At 34.1% G+C, this 18,182-nt stretch overlaps 1 protein-coding gene across 1 annotated transcript in view; it reads right to left on the bottom strand.

Moving 5' to 3' along the window:
• The window catches only part of SBF2 (SET binding factor 2), a 489,013-nt gene that overhangs the window by 257,650 nt on the left and 213,181 nt on the right, over positions 1 to 18,182 (bottom strand). The window contains exons 3-5 of the mRNA XM_037728439.1: positions 14,263 to 14,400; positions 3,451 to 3,573; positions 1,169 to 1,279 (exon numbers count right to left, since the gene is read on the bottom strand). Of these exons, the coding sequence (XP_037584367.1) occupies positions 1,169 to 1,279; positions 3,451 to 3,573; positions 14,263 to 14,400 (372 nt within the window). The remainder of the gene's footprint in view (positions 1 to 1,168; positions 1,280 to 3,450; positions 3,574 to 14,262; positions 14,401 to 18,182) is intronic.

Here is an 18,182-nt window from a genome sequence, read left to right as displayed (position 1 = left end):
ACACACACACACACACACACACACACACAATTTCAGACATTTTTTAAAAAATAAAAATAACTTTGATGTTCAATTTTAGAGCAAATGACCATATAAGATACAATTAACAGATACTAAGGACAACAATGGATACCCCAAAACATTTAAGTTATTTGTATATTTAAGTGGCACAAGAAAATTCAAAAACTGAAACTCTAATAGAGATAAGACACAAAAATCATTGATAATCGTAACTGGCTAAAAATAATAAAATATTAAAGTCAACAACTTTATTAAAGGCTCATAAAGTAATTCAAGTTTAGAGCCATCTGTGACCAAACTTACATTTAATTTTCTGCCCTTTGAGCAGAGGTAGAATGAAGGAGGAGAGGGAGAGAGAAGAAAAAAAAGGATAAAAATTTAAGACAAAAGACATTGAGAAAGATAGAAGTAAAAAGGCAAAGGGCAAGAAAAAGGAATGTCAATCTCACTATAAGCAGGATCTTTGTCCGACTGATGGCAATGTGATTTTTGGAAGGCTGTCCTCTTCCCCAATATTAAATAAGAATAAGTGAAATAAATTATCAACTATTCATTTTTAGGGTTTAAGGACAAAATCTATTCTTTTTAAAATGGTTGACCATGAAACAACAAATAAATCATAGCAGTTGTTCTTATTTTTCTACTTTAGTGACAAATATGAAAATCTCAAGACATACAGAGTAAATGAATCTATTAATAAGTAGTTACAATGTAACAAAGAACTGTGTTGAGAGTTTTCCTAATGCTATCTTCTAATTTTTATCACTCAGACATTTTTCAATTTAGGTTAATAAAAATGAGGCGTAACTATATACAGGAGTAAGAAAGGTAAAAGAGCACATTTAAAAGTTCAACTTAATGTATTTCCAAGAAAATATAAACTATAGTTCAAGTTACACAAAATATGACTTCTAATTATGCTATGTGAAAGATGAACCCTGTGATAAAATTAACCTCATGACCCAAGAAAAGAATGGAATCTTGGGTGTCTAGAAGGCAGACCATGGGGACAATGCTTAACTAAACTAGGATCTTCCTTAAAACAAAAATATTTTTAAAATGCTTTCTCTTTCTCCATAAATTAAATTAACTGGAGGAGAGGGGAAGAGGAACAATTCTTCTCCATCTGTCTTTCTATTCTATTTACCTGAGACCCTCCAGCCGCTGGGACAAGGCAGGCACAAAGGTTTGCAACTAGACTTTCCAAGGAGACATTCAGGCTGTCCACATACACGGTATAAATCAAACCCAGGCAAGCCTGCAAAGAAATAGATGCATATAATTATCTCATGGAAAAAGCATTAAAAATAAATTGTTATGACATCTGCTCTAGGACAATTTCTCTTTGAACCTAGTAAAGTATATTATACAGTGAACATGGAATATATTTTAAGCAGCAAAAATTAAGTTTATTAAATTTTCTTTAGAACCAGAACCTCCAAATGAGCTTCTGAGATGAGTTTATAGAAAGCAGAAATCCATAATTTGTAAAACAGGTGTTTGTGCTCGGAAAACTACTCTAGCAAATCTGTAGGGCTAAAATTGTTTTTGCCTCAACTTTGTTAAACTCTAACTCTCAAGATAAAAACTTAGAAACTTTATCTTGTTTTGTGGTTCTTACAAATCTGGAATGCTTAATCTACAGAAAAATACAGCATGTGAATTATAAGAAAGGAATGCAAAACAGAGACAAGATTATAATATTAAAACTGAGTTCAGAAGAAGATTGGTGGTAAAACAGACATAATGCAATCTTTATGAATCTTTCAGTACAGCAAAATTTTTGACTCTGAAAATTTAATATTTGCTTGGAGTTATCCATTGTCATTGAAATACTGACACTAAATTAATTCTTTTAGAATATAAATAATCTCAATTTCCAGAAAAGTTTTACAGAAATTATATGTTAGTACAAATATTTACAAATGAATAAAAATTTCCTCTTGTGTTTGAAAATGCTGTGTTTGTAAAACAAGGAAATATCTGGAAGCAATATTTTATGACTACTTTGACAGAAGTATGATCAGAATTATTTGAAATCTTAAACACCTATCCTATTTACTTGAACCTGATTCCTCATGCATTTTACATTTACTATAGGTAATCAAATTATTTATTCAAGATTTATATGTTATGGATTCAACAAATGTGGGACCTATTTTATTTTTTATTTTTTATTGCATCTTAGGTTTTGGGGTACATGTGAAGAACGTGCAAGATTGTTGCACAGGTACACACGTGGCAGTGTGATTTGCTGCCTTCCTCCCCTTCACCTATATCTGGCATTTCTCCCCATGCTATCTCTCCCCAACTGCCCACCCCCTGCTGTCCCTCCCCTATTTCCCCCCAACAGACCCCAGTGTGTAGTGCTCCCCTCCCTGTGTCCATGTGTTCTCATTGCTCAATACCTGCCTATGAGTGAGAACATGCAGTGTTTGATTTTCTGTTCTTGTGTCAGTTTGCTGAGAATGATGCTTTCCAGGTTCATCCATGTCCCTACAAAGGATACGAACTCATCGTTTTTGATGGCTGCATAATATTCCATGGTGTATATGTGCCACATTTTCCCTGTCCAGTCTATCATCGATGGGCATTTGGGTTGGTTCCAGGTCTTTGCTATTGTAAACTGTGCTGCAATGAACATTCGTGTGCATGTGTCCTTATAGTAGAACGATTTGTAATCCTTTGGATATATACCCAGTAATGGGATTGCTGGGTCAAATGGAATTTCTATTTCTAGGTCCTTGAGGAATCGCCACACTGTCTTCCACAATGGTTGAACTAATTTACACTCCCACCAACAGTGCAAAAGTGTTCCTATTTCTCCACATCCTCTCCAGCATCTGTTGTTTCTAGATTTTTTAATGATCGCCATTCTAACTGGCGTGAGATGGTATCTCAATGTAGTTTTTGATTTGCATTTCTCTGATGACCAGTGATGATGAGCATTTTTTCATATGTTTGTTGGCCTCATGAATGTCTTCTTTTGTAAAGTATCTGTTCATATCCTTTGCCCACTTTTGAATGGGCTTGTTAGTTTTTTTCTTGTAAATCTGCTTTAGTTCTTTGTAAATTCTGGATATCAGCCCTTTGTCAGATGGGTAAACTGCAAAAATTTTTTCCCATTCCGTTGGTTGCCGATTCACTCTAATGACTGTTTCTTTTGCCGTGCAGAAGCTGTGGAGTTTGATTAGGTTGTGGGACCTATTTTAAAACAAACACTACATCCTTAGAAGTTTGAGTAGTCACATTAACTTATTCAAGTATTTATTTCATCCAACATGAAAATATTTCTTCTGTTCACGCTAACTGTATTCCATAGATGAATTCCTAAATCAATCAAACAATATTTTCAACCTAAGCAACTTGTACCATTGTTCACTCCAGAGACTGATACAATATCACAAATTAATAACTATGTGTTCTTACCCTAAAAATTTCTGGATAATCTAATCTGGATACCAACACCAGGCTTTTGGGAGCAAACACTTCTGCAGGCTGAATTAAACCAGACACTTCTGCTTCACCTTCTATCTCTTCCTTCTTTGTTCCCTAGAAAAAGAGACACTGAAATCAACAAACAGAAGGAATTTCCTAGGTTTGTAATTCACAAAAGATGAATATCACCTTAAATATAACTTATAGAAAATCAAAAAATATATATAATGAAAAAATCAAACTACAAATAAAGAATAGACTTTAAGAGCCATCTAAAAGGAAAGTAAAGAAATTATGAAGCAGGGAATACTTATTTCATTTTTGAAAAGCTACTTAAGCTCCAGATAGATAGCACAACTATTTATTTCATTTTGTTTTTTCTACTTGTCTCAATCTTTCAAACAAGGATTCTAAGGCTTACAGAATGCTCAGGCTCAATGCTCTTGGCAGTAAAGCACAATCAGCTCTGAATTGCTTTTGTTCATAAGCGACAATGCTGATGATATTCTGAGAAAAGAGAACTTTGGTTGTGTTTTTGAAACACGGTCTTCTCTGTCGCCCAGGCTGGAGGGCAGTATCACAATCACAGCTCAGTGCAGCCTCAACCTTCTGGGCTTAAGGGATCCTCCCATCTCAGCCTCCCAAGTGGCTGGAACCACAGGTGCACACTACTAGGTTATTTTTTTAATTTTATTTTTTGTAGAGACACGGTCTCCCTATGTTGCCCAGCTGGTTTCAAACTCCTGAACTCAAGTGATGCTCCTGCCTTCCTCTTCCAAAGTGCTGGATTACAGGGGTGAGCCATCATGCTTGACTGAGAGAACATTTTTACATACAAAACTAAATTTCAGAATGTACTTAATGTCACTAAACTGAATACATAAAAAGGGCTAAAATGGCATATCTTATATATTTTTTACCACAATAAAAACGGCTTACAACAATATACTAGTTTCAATGACTAAACACTGGTTAATAAACTTGAAAAAATATAATTCTCCCACTTAACAAACCACAAATCCTGATTCCCCTCTTTTTAAGAACCTATATCCCACTGTCAACAAGTTCTGATTTCTCACCACCTCTATTGCTACCATAACACTGTGAGCTACTATAATCTCTTGTGTGGATTCTTCCAACAGCCTCCCTTCATCTCCTTTATTCTTCTTCAGCCCCACTTTGCTTCCTTGCTGCTTGTTAAACACACTAGGCATGCCCCTATCTACCGCTCTATGCACTTCGTGTTATTCCTTTGCCTAAATACTCTTTCCACAGATATCCTAATGACTCAGTTCCTCATCTCTTTTAGGTTTTCATTCAAGCATCTTCTGCTCTGATAAGCCTTTGCTGACAACATTATTTACAACTGCAATGCCCTAACATTCTCTACCTGCTTTCTCTGCTTTAGTTTTCTCCATGGCACTGGTCGCTCTATCCACTATGTTGGATACCCGTTTTACATAGCTTGTTTTTCAGTTTGTCTGTCAACCCCACTAGTACATGCTCCATAAGAGGCCAAGATTTCTATTTCGTTCAATGGTAATTTCCCAGTTCCTAAAATAAGAGCTGGGCCCATAGTTGATACTTACTATTTATTCATTGCATACATGCATAAATATATTTTCTTGGCATAGTTTTTTGAGCGCTTTATCAAGGAAGTCTTTTCCCTGCTATCCATAGAGGCCAAGAATTATATTTTCTATTTCCTTTAGAGCTCATTTAGTTTCTAGGACAATGCAGTATAATCAAGTATTAGATGTCTGTGGACTGCACCCATCCAAAGGGAATTATCTGTTTACTTTTTGTATGTATGATAAAGTCCATATGCTCTTGAAAGAGTTTCATTTATTACAAAGCAAAAACTACAATTAGGTTGGTTGGTTTCTGGAATCCTTAGAAATAATAAAAATGTGATGAATATAAATTTACCAAAGATTTCCACACTTAATGAATCATATTCTTCATGAATTACTAACAGATTCAAAATGACAAAAGAATGACTAAAAATCCTGGAAAAGATAAAGCTATCCACATTTTTATGAGATTGTGATAAATGCCCTAGAGTGCCATTAGAAGTCAGCAAGAATAAATAGATAACATTTCAAATATATGACCATTAACTTACTTTCACCAAAATACAAAATAGAATGCATTGGTAATTTCTTAAAGCTGCCCTTCAATTAGACACTCACCACAAGGAACAGTTGTTAACAAGAAAGAAAAAGGTCCAATAGAGTGAAAATCAGTATTAAGTAAAAATAATTCCATTTTTATTTATATCACTTTTTATTATAGATGTTGATTTTACTCTATAAATGTGCTGCAAATCCTAAAATATTATTGTTCTTAATTCCTATATCTCTCCTGTAAGAATGCACTACTCCAAGTTTAGAGAAAAATTCATAGGAATGTTTTCAAAGCAAAATGTACTGCCGTGATTTAAAAAAACCACACACACAAGAAATAAACCCCAAATTTATTAGGTAAAATAAGGTTTGTTCTAGAATGGTAATGTGATTATTTTTGATAAAATCTTTCTAGAAATAATTTATCATGTAAGAGGAATACTCCCTCTTCTATACAACCGCTAGATATATTCTGTGTAATAATTATATGACACCAGTTTTATTTGGTACGCGTTTAACAATGACAGATTTTTACCCATTGAAAAGATGTGACAAACTTAAAAATAAGCAGGAAATTCAAAACATAGTCTATGAGTGTGAGATATTCTAATAATGCTTCTAAATTTGATGTTTTACAGTATAAAAGTTACACATATTTTATCCAGCTGAACAATATTTTAAAGGCTTCACTAACTTAAGATTATTTCTTCTCATTAAATTGGCCTTTTAAAGATTATTCCTTATTTATAGTAAGTCTCATTAAAGATACAAATTTACCTTAAATCTAAATTATCTCACACTGACTTACAAGGTCAACACATACCATAACCACATGCCACAACTTGCCCATTTGTAGATATCTCTGCCTGCCAATTACTGCTATGAATTATATCTGCTAGTGAGATTCCCAGCTTCTGTGTAGCTCATATTATATGTAGTTCATAGTCTCTGTGCTACAATAATATGGAATAAATTAGTACTCATCATATCAATCTGGCCCAAAAGTGCTACTGCTCTTAAAACATATCCTGAGACAAAAAGTACTAGATTGCTGATTGCATGCAATAACTTCATGTAGCAGATCAGCAAAAGCTTTAGAAATTTTATCCTATCATTCAGGCTGAATACCTCAGCCTCATCTTTGTTGTATCTTGATGCTTGATTTTAATATCAAAATAACTGTCAAGTCCTGACCTTTCTATGCTTAAAGGAACTGTTGCATCCAACATCTTCTCTGTGCTATGTTCATTTTTAACAATACCATATCATGCTAAAAACATTCCCATGGCATTCCTTTAAATAATCAGTTTTAAAAGGAGGATACAAGGAATTCCACAAGTAAAACATTTTCAGTCCTAAATTTTCTTTCTGAAATGTAATATATAGCAAGTGTACCATTATACAGAGTTGCCTCAGTCAAGCAATATAAGGACTTTAAACATTTCCAGAATTGAAATAGTGGAACCTAAGCAGTTGCAAAATTCTGTAAGTTCTAAAACTGCCCCCAAAACCCTTCATTCCTTGCCAAATAATCTTTTAATCATGTAATCATGTTGACATGTCCACATAACCAAACCTGGTTTACCCTTTCATTGGTCTGGAAGGTAACGAATACTTAAGAAATATACATTTTAGGATAACAAACCTTCAAATAAACCAGGCCACTAGTCTTTAGTTCAGAATCAGGTTTACCTCTAGCAAAGAAAATAACCTGCAGATTTTCCCCTTCAATAGCAGAGCTCTGAAGCTCTATGGTACTCAGAAGGCAGAACAAATTCAAGTAATGGCCACAATATATTCACTCATAATGAATTCCGGTTTTAGTGGCACTAAAATAGGAAATGTTTCTCCTGGAACCTAACAGACATTATGTAGCCAAAGGGTCTTCTAATCAAAGAATGTTGGAAACAATACATTAAAAGGGTTTCTTCACTGCAGGATTTCTCGAACTTCAATATGCAAATATTGTTTGTTCAATTTCAAGCAAAGGAAATATAGTATACAGTATTTGTCAAAATTATTGGACCTCTTCTTTATAGCACATCTAGAAGACCTAGTACCCTATGGAACACATATTGGGAAATGTTGTCATAAAGTATTCTAGGATACAAAGTGTTAAAACTTTGTTTAATGAGTATTAACATGGCATATTCAAACACTGCATAAAGAAATAGGACCTGGTTATAAACAAGTATCATGCAACAAATTCTACAACACACATTCATCTAAAAAGTACACTTTATTCAGAAGATGACCTGCAATAGTACTCTGCAAGTATATTTGCTATGAACAACATTAAAATATATCTTTAAAATCAGATATATTAACATGATAAAATAAAAAAAATACAGTAGTGGAAGATATTTTAAATCTACACTACCTACTTCATTTTATAAATCAGTAATTACATGCCAAGAGAGATGAAATGGCTTGCCACGGTTATACAGATCATTAAAGGCATAATTGGGATCAACAAGCCAAGTCTTCTAACTCTTAAGCTACTTCTCTTTCCACTATCCTATACTCTTATATGTAACCTTGACAAGAAATAACATATTAGTTCAAAAAAGCTGTTTAAGAAAGATAACATCTGAGAAGCCAAACTGTCTATCTGAAAAGATGTTCAGATTTGTTTTCCTTTAATTATATTTGAATGTAATAATCTTTGTTTTAAAATAAAATAGTAACAATACACAGTTCTCACTGCAGCCCTTCCTAGCCTGAAATTGTTGTCAAATTTTAAGAAAAAATATTCGATGTTGAAGGATTCTGGAAACTTATTCTCAAAAGTTTCTTCTGTTGTTTTAATGTCTTATATCATTTTAAGCATGTAGCATTACTTAATTGTAGTTAATTCCATGATAGTTTTTTCCTACAAAATACATCTGTGAGGGGCATAAAGGGAATTGTTGAGATTCAGCATTCTGTCCATCTGCCAATTCTCATTTCAAAAAGGAGGAGAAGACAGACACTTTGGTAAAAAGCATAATCTTACTATCCATCCTCTAAGGAGAATCCCATGTAGATGCTTGCAAATGTTGTAAATTATCAAACTATAGAATAAACTCAGAATATACAAGTCTCCCAATTTTTTTTCTATGTGGATTATGTTACACATGCTAGTTTTCAATAGACTCTAACAAAGTCTAGTCCTTTTAAATAAAATCTAAGAATTAGTCTCTAGAATGCTATCAAGTGTAAAGTTCACTAAAATATCAGCAAGCCCAATTCCCAAATGCTGCTATTTCTAATGTTTAGTTCAATGAGGTGGATTACCATGGACTAAACACTTCTTGAAGGAACCAAGATTTTTCCAAAGAAAATAACTTCATCGAAGTTATTCATAATATTGACAAAACAGGAAATACATGTCCATCAGGGGATTAATTAAACTCACCCATATGGTGAATTAGATTATTGGAAGAAAATATGTCAAAAATTTTTTTTTCTATTGTCTCAAATTTTTTCCTGTATATTCTATGTTTTCTACAATGAGCATAGTTTACTATGATAAAGAGCAGGGGGGGAAGTACCAAAAAGTATTGGGTTGTAGTACTTCAGCTAAACCTATCCAAGGTTTTGTATGTGATTTTCTCCACTGTTTTACCACCTAGAGATGTATTTATAAATCCCTTTTTATTACTCCATTTTTCAGGTAATTCCTTAGTTGCTTGGAATTAACTGTATGATACTATGTTTAAATTTATTTTGTTTTCTCAAATAGCTCGTCAACTATTTAAATAGTATTTGTTGAAATACACACATTCCATTGATTTATAAAGCTTCTATTGTCAGACACTGATCTTCTATACCCAATAGGGTCTGCTTCTGGACTGTCGTTTCTGTTCCCATAACTGTTTTTATCCTTGACACTTAATTCTTGAACCAATAACACATTGATATAATTTTTGCAGCTTTGTAGTATATGTTTTATTATTTGGTTCTTGGAAACAGAATCAAACATTTCAACTTGGCATTGTATGTCCCTAGGTAAGCCTCATCTGTAAAATGGAAATGCTAAAACCTACCAAATGGTGTTGTGTGAAAGTAAACTATATGTGAGTTAAATAAAATAGAATGAAATAAAGTGTAAAGCTTTTAGCACAGTACCCAGAACATATGACAACTTCAATTTATCGTAAGCACTAAATCTTTTTTCCTTTTCACAAGCTTTTTGTTTGAATTGTCCTTTTTTCTTTCCCTTATTCTAGGTGTTAGCTGTTATTAAAAAGTCCACTGAGTCTTTCAAACTCTAATTTATTCCAGTTGCCCAGTCTGCAATTATTATCTATTTCACTGAGTAGCACTTAGCATATGGTACTTTGGAATGTTTTTGTACTTAACTCTTGGTTCTGCTTTCCAGGCTAGATTTGAAGCCCACTGAGATGTGAGAAACATATTTTATGCCTTCTATGTCTCTCCCTCTGTATTCCTTATTTCTCAAAATTACAAAATTAATTCCCTCTCTCTTTCTTTGATGACAATTTGCTGACAAACCAAATATCCTCACTGAGAACTGCGTAATTATCACTGATTCAGAGACAAGCATATAAACATATGCAATATTTTAAAAAGATATAGAACTTTAAATTTTAGATATTTAAAATTTTATATTTTTAAAATCATATTTTAAAATAATCAAAGTATGATTACTCTTTAGATAAGTCATAAAAGCCAATGTAAATCAGATTTTACTGATTACTTGAAAAAATTTAGGATCACATTACCTAGTTGAGTAATATTAGGAACATATTATCAAAAGTTTAATGCCAAAGTTTTGCTTATGATTAGTGACAGTTTTACTGTATCTTGGAAAGATAACAGAGCCAACATTTTTTAAGTTGCACAACCATATTTTGGATGGTGTATGTCCCTAAGTTCCCCCTCTTTAGGCTTCCAAATAATGTGTCATAGTATATTTAGTATGAAGTAATTCATACCAAACAAGAATTAAAAGATCTATTTTGAAATGATGATATGATCCAAAAAGAGAATAAAAACACATTTTTAAAAGGACGTAAACAGTTCACGCCAAAAAAGAGAACAACCTTACTGATGACCGAAAAAGAAACATCTTCTGGGTTCTATTTTTTTTTAATTCTGCTTCATTGTTTGTCCCTCTTTTGAACCAAGCCCAAAAGACATTAACTTATGGTTCCAGAAAAGTGGTCTTACAATTCTGACTAAGTACTTAAGTACAAGTACATAGAATCCAGCATTCTTGCAACCTATCTACATTTTCAGAATCTTGGAAAAAAACTCATATGAAACAAACTGTAATCTTTTACAAGGTGATCATAAAAAATAAATGATGACTTCTGGGTCCAACTTAAAATGACAAGTGGGAAAATATCTTGAGTTAAAGAGAGAAATAACTTCTTGAAATACAAATTCAAACTAGACAAGAACCCAGATCTTAGTTTCTAGTATTATTCCCTACTCAAAGGAGCCAAGGATCCTTGAAGAAATGGCTGATTTCAAGGCAGAGGTCGGGAAGGACTAAAATGATCCTGGATCAACTTGTTAGGATGAAAAGTTAAAAAGTACTTTTTAAAAAAGAAGATCTGTGAAAAGAATACAGGAATCTGATTTGTCTGAGTGGTGCACACTGGTCAAATATGGGATAATTTGTGCATTAAAATGATAAAAACAATTAATGATTTATATATTATTGAAAAAAATGCTGAATCTATGAGTTTGTAGTTAAAAAAGATAGGAAGGGAGAATTCTCACTTATAGTAAAAGGTTGACTGCTGACTGCTAAAAATAGAGGGAGAGTGGAGTTGGAAAAACATTTTTTGTTATCAGAATCAAAATTGGTATAGGAAAAAATCATTAGTAAATGCTGAAATCTAGGGGAACAGGACTGATGAATAGTAGGATTTTGCATAGTCTTAGAGTGTCTTCCAGGAGACTGATTATTAGTTGCAAACACAAAAATAACCACTATAAAGTAGAGAAATCCGACAATCATCTGACCAAGTTACCAAAATTAACATAATCAATGAGGAACAGATAGACATTGTATACTTCCAGATGTGTACTCTTAGAAGGACACCCTTAGAAGGAACACAGATTCGAACTGTTGATGCAGAGCCTGAAACTAACAATGAGAGAGACTGGAAAACACAAAAAGAAACATTCTATTAAAAATGGGGGCGAGAAGTTAAAATGTCAACGTTACAGACAAAGAAAGGCTGCACAACTATTGCAGATGAAAAGAGACAAAAGAGAAATGACAATTAAATGCAATGTATGTTAGTATGTACTGGATCCTGTACTGGAAGAAAAAAGGGAGGGGGGTACTATAAAGCACATTATTAGGTCAAATGATAAAACTGGAATATAGATAGAAGGTTTTATTATATTGATGTTAAATTTCCTGAGGTTAACAAGTTTACGTACTGTTCATGTACCTCTGAAACATAGACTAGAGAATTTAGGGTAAGGGGAAATGATACACGCAACTTTCTTTGATATGATTCGGAAAAAATAAACCCTGTGTGTGTGTATGGAGAAGGGGGAAGGAAAGATGGGAGGGGGAAGGGAAAAAGGGAGGAAGGAAGGGAAGGAAAGAAAGACCTCAAAATAAATCAATAGGGCAAAATATTAACAATAGGTGAATATTAGTAAAGGCTATATACATGTTTGCACTACTCCTGCAACTTTTCTATAAGCTTAAAATTATTTCCAAATTAAAAGTTTGAAAAATACCCAAGAATTCCTAGAACCTTTTTATAAACACCTGCTATTAATATAATGTCAATATATTGCCTTTCTGTCAGTTTGTCTAGAAGAAGAGGGGTGGGTAGTGAAGAAAAGAGGGAGAATCTAAATGATTATAATTTCATTAGATAATTCAAGGGAGTTATGAAGCAATACCCTCAAGAATATGTAAATAACAGAAAACGCTGAATTCTCAGCATTAACTTAAATGCTAAAGACCAACAGAAAAATGAAAGGCCAAGTAAAAGAGATAGAGTGGTGCTTAGACTAGAGAACACTCTCTAACTGATTCAGATTGAATTGACCAAAATGAGAATTTGATTAGCTATTTGGTGGCAACATACATATAAACATTATCCAGGGGAGAGGACACTAAGTCACAGACTTAAAGTTTTCTGTCTTCATTGATAACATACAGCAACCTCCTCTAATTTCAAATATAAGCAATAGGCTATGTTAGTCTGATGCTCTTTTTTTCATTTTTTTAAATCATATACTTGATGTTTAGGAATAGATCAAGATAGTCTTTAAGCGTTTCACATCAAATATCCCTTAGCCTGATTCCATAATCAAAATTCCAGACTTTGATATGGCTTTCTACTAAGATCCAATGACAGGGAGACAATGTGCTGATAATGCATATTTTGTTCTACATGCATTATCAGCACTTTTAACATTTCCTGTAAATTAGTAACCTAGCATGTTGGTTTTAATACATCAGTCTAATGAACTTGAATAATGAGTCTTCATCGTGGAAGGTAATTTGTCTCCTCTTGTACTGAAAAAAAAAGATTTCTGCATCCAGGAAATTCAGATCTTAGAGTTTAATAAAAATAATCAAAACTAACAAATGCTCCTTTGTTAGGTCATTTCAGAAAATAGGCCAATCTTTTCCACCCAGTAGTGAAACTGTATATGTAGCAGAAACTACAGCAGGTTATGCAAACTGGCTTACTTAATATCCTGCAAACCCCTTTATAGTTTCCTTCTTGTATTATAGAGCCTGGAAAGAAAAATCACCAATACCAACACCAACACCACCACTAACAAAAAAACTACACTTTTTGGAGCAAGATGGGCTCTGTATGTAATCTTACTTCCACCAAATAAACAACTCATGTGAAACTTAAAAGCAGAAGTCAGCAGTGTGAGACTAAAGCAGAAGTCAGCAGTGTGAATATATGCAGGAGAATGGATATTCTAGCACAACTGTGGTGAAGGTTATAATGTTTGATATATATCCAGCACCATAAGTGCCATTTGTTAAAAGGTGGAAGGAATATGCTTTCTATGAGAATAGCGCCAACCTGGGCTGTTCCTAGAACCCTAAATTGGTTCCCCAATCGTCCCTCACCCCTAAAATTTCGTAAGTTGCCCAATACTTTGTTATGACTCCTTTTCTGCTTAGAGAAATAGATCCAGTAGTGTGACACTAAGAACTTCAACCAATAGTCTGAAAGAGCAATTATTTTATATATCTTCATAGTTCTACCTTATGAATTTCTGCCTGATCATGTTGATAATACTACCACTAAGAAGAATGAGTTAACATTTGGGTGCTTAAACAATAATGTCAAGCATTGTAATAATGATTTGCAAACACTGTGAGTAAATGTTCCACATTCTATGAAAGACCTCCCAGGAGAAGGGCTGGCAAGGAAAATCACAGGTTCACCAAGAGAAGAAATTAATATTCTTAATAAACAAATTCAAAGATACACTTTTTTAGAAATACTCAGATTAGGATCAATGTCTTGAAAAAGGACAATTAAACCTGGAAAGTAATTTAAACGTGTTGCTCTCCTCTCCAACCTTAAACATAAAAATTTCCTCATGCTTCTTAAGCCAGCCCATAAAACTCAAACGTGCAGTTTTAACAAAAATATGGCATATAAAAACATTTCTAAATGTTGTACCTTTGACTGTATTTTAGCTAGAAAGGTTTTCATACCTGAAGATTGATCTCTGCCTCATAGAAGGTTAGGCATGAGCAGTAATGTCGATCTGAGTCAATATCTGTCAGGACAACCACAAAGAACGTTGGCTGCTTCCTCTCTCTGGACAGCTGCCACCCACCAGGCTGACAAAACTAAATGAAATCAGAAAAAAAAAACAACTGTAACATTTAAAAATAATAAAAATTCATTATTAATCTCTGAGAAATGTTAAATGTTTGCCCATTTTTAAAAATTTCTACCTGATGTATGTCTCTAAAGCAAACATTAAAAAAAAGTTCATGTACAGGTTCATAATGTTGAAAACTTTCACCAATGTGCATACATATTTTATTAAGACAGCCTAGGTTTCCCACAGATGCCACTGTGGGGTACCATTTCTGAGATCTAGTTTGGCATATGTAGGAACACCGCATCAAAATGAAGGACTTACCCCTAACTATGAGAACAAATCATGGAATACATTAGAAATCAAGTGTAAAATATGTATCACTGAGGGAAAACGGATTTTAAAATTTCCATATGAATCTAAGGGTCTTCAATTCATTACAAAAAAAAAAAGAGAGAGAGAGAGAGAGATATCTTGTTCAGCAAGGCAGACCACATTCTTATCCATAAAACATAGTTCAACAAATTTAAAGAAGAGAAATCATACAACGTCTGCTGTTAGCGCATGATAGAAAAACTAGAAATCAATAACAGAAAGATAGCTGCAAATCCAACAATACTTCTTTTTTTTTTTTTTTTGTCAATCGATAGTTTTATATATAGCTAATTTGTCATTCAAAAATAAGGGTGAACCTTTTAGATATGCATTTATTTATTTATTTTTTTTTTTTTTGAGATAGTGTCTTGTTCTGTCACTCAGGCTGGAGTGCAGTGGCATGATCACAGCTTACCTTAACCTCAACCTCCTGGGCTCAAGGGATTCTCTCATCTCAGCCTTCTGAGTAGCTGGACTACAGGCGCCTACTAGCATATCTGCCTAATATTTTTTAATTTTTTGTAAAGAAAGGGTCTTTCCATGACGTTCAGGCTGGTCTCGAACTCCTGGGCTCAAGCAATTCTCTTGCCTCAGCCTCCCACAGTGCCAAGATTACGGGCATGAGCTACTGCACCCAGCCAAACAACACTTTTTAAATAACACAAGTCAAAAGATGAAATCTCAATAGAAATATAAAAGATATTTTGAGCTAACTGAAAATGAAAATCCAACATCAGAATTTGTGGGATGTGGTGAAAGCAGTGCTTATAGAAAAATTAGCATCACTTAATGCACATCTTAGAAGAGAAGAACGATCTAAAGTCCGTAATCTAGGCTTTGACCTTTGGAAACTAGAAAAGAGCAAATTACATCTAGAGTAAGCAGATAAAGAAAATAAAACTTAGAATTGAAATCAGTGATACTGAAAACAGAAAATTGGAAGAGAAAAATCAGTAAAATAAAAAATTGCTTATTTGAAAAGCTCAGTAAGCCTCCAGCCAGTCTAATTAAGAAAAAGCAAGGCACAAATTACTAACACATAAAATGAGAGGGGACATCACTACAGATTGTTCTGAGGGGGAGACGCGCAAAGGGAGAAGAAAAGGCACATACACAAAAGATACCTTTAAGGGTAAACAAGCTTTATCCCATGTAAATGGCAATGCAGATATAATAAGCAAATGACATAATGAGCAAGTTAATATAATAAGCCAATTGATATAACAAGCAAATGATATAATAAGCAAATTGCAATGGGAAGAGGAGAAGGGAAAATAGCTACATATATATTTACACTCACCAGACTAAGGAGGATTAACCACCAGACTGGCAAGCAACAGCCTGGGTTCCAGAGTTGGACACTGTACTCACCAGACTATAGAGGATTCACCACCAGACTGTGAAGCAACAGCCTGGGCTCCAGAGTCAGCCACTCATCCGTGCACAGACAAGGAGAGGTCTCATGAAGCTTTGGTGTAGTCTGGGACCCTAGTTCTTTTTGTAACGACTTGTTTGGTATGAGGTCCAGTCATGAGGGCCCTTCGTGACTGGGCTCAAGAAACACAAAAAGGTCAACTTGTTTTTGCAATTGTTCATTGTTTTTATTTTTTTATTTTTTTATTTTTTTTTTGAGACAAGTCTTGCTCTGTTGCCCAGGCTGGAGTACAGTAGCGCGATCTTGGCTCACTGCAAACTCTACCTCCTGGGTTCAAGCGATTCTTCAGTCTCAGCCTCCTGAGTAGCCGGGATTACTGGTGTCCATCACCACACCCAGCTAATTTTTGTATTTTTAGTAGAGATGGAGTGTCGCAATGTTGACCAGGCTGGTCTTGAACTCCTGACCTCAAGTGATCTGCCTTCCTTGGCCTCCTAAAGTGTTTGTATTACAGGCTGAAGCCACCAGGCCCCACCTACTGTTTTCCAATAACTAAGGTATAGAAATAGATTGAAATAAAGATTTCTCCGAAACCGTACTGGATGAGGCCTCAAGGGGCTCACACAACCTGTTCCAGGATTTGGTGACCATTGTTTGTGCCCATGTTCAATTGAGTTCAAATTTAATATTTAACTTTTCCTCCACACAGATCCCATGAACTTTTAAAAGATAATCAATGTATATTATTGGACAACTTTATGCCTACAGCTTTGATAATGTAGATGAAATGTACAAATTTCTTGAAAGACATAATCTGCAAAAACTCACATAAATGAACAATCCGAATAGTCCCATGTTGTTACAGAAACTGAACAAATAATTAATAACTTTCCAAAACAGAAAGCATTAAGCCCAGATGGATTCACTGGTGAATTCTTTTAAATGTTTGAGGAAGAAGTTACAGTTAGCCCTTTGTATCTGTGGATTCTACATCTGTGGATTCAACCAACCATGAATCAAAAATATATATTAAAAAAAGAAAAATAACAATACAACAATAAAAACAGTATATATAAAAATCCAGTATAGTAGCTATTTATATAACATTGTCTTAGGTATAAGTAATCTAGAGATGATTTAAAATATACAGGAGGATATGCATGAGTTTTATGCACATACCATAATATTTAATATAAGACATTTGAGCATCCTCAGATTTTGATATGTGTCGGGGGATCCTGGAATCAATCCCCTGCAGATACCAAAGAACAACTGTTTACCAATTATCTGCAACCTCTTTCAAAAAACAGAAGCAAACAGAATACTTTCTCATTCTATGATGCCAGCACTACACTAATACCAAAACCAGATAAAGACATTAACAGAAATAAAAAACTGACCAATATTCGCTCATAAGCATACAAGCAAAAATATTCCACAAAATATCATTGAGTTGAATTCAACAATGTATAAAAAGAACATCATGACCAAGCAGAATTCATCCAAGGTAGGCAAGGCTGGTTAACCATTCAAAAATCAATTAAAGCAGTACAGCATATCAACAGGCTAAAGAAGAATACTCATTTGGTCATACCAATAGATGTAGAGAATGCCATCTGACACAATCCAACACCTGTTGATGACAAGCAATCTCGGTACACTAAAAGTAGAGGGAAACTTCCTCAACTTCAAAAAGAATATCTTTCAAAACGAAAAAAATCTCCCATGGCTAATATCATACTTAAAGATGAAAAACTCAGAGCTTTCCGAGTCTGATCAGGGGAATAAAGTAAGGATGCCCCTCCTCTCACTACTGCTTCTCAATGTTATCCTAGAAGTCCTAGTTAATGCAATTAAATGAAAAGGAAATAAAAGTAACCATATTGGGAGGAAAGAAACAAAATTGTTTTTGTTCACAGACATGATTGTATACACAGAAAATCTGAAAGAAAGGACAAAAAAAGGCCGGGTGCGGTGGCTCACGCCTGTAATCCCAGGACTTTGGGAGGCCAAGGTGGGCGGATCATGAGGTCAAGAGATCGAGACCACCCTGGCCA

Source organism: Cebus imitator, unplaced genomic scaffold (genome assembly GCF_001604975.1).
Source record: "Cebus imitator isolate Cc_AM_T3 unplaced genomic scaffold, Cebus_imitator-1.0 Scaffold265, whole genome shotgun sequence".
NCBI classification, from domain to species: Eukaryota; Metazoa; Chordata; class Mammalia; order Primates; family Cebidae; genus Cebus; species Cebus imitator.
Note: the sequence above shows the minus strand (reverse complement) of the source record. Positions and strands in the feature narration are given on the sequence as shown.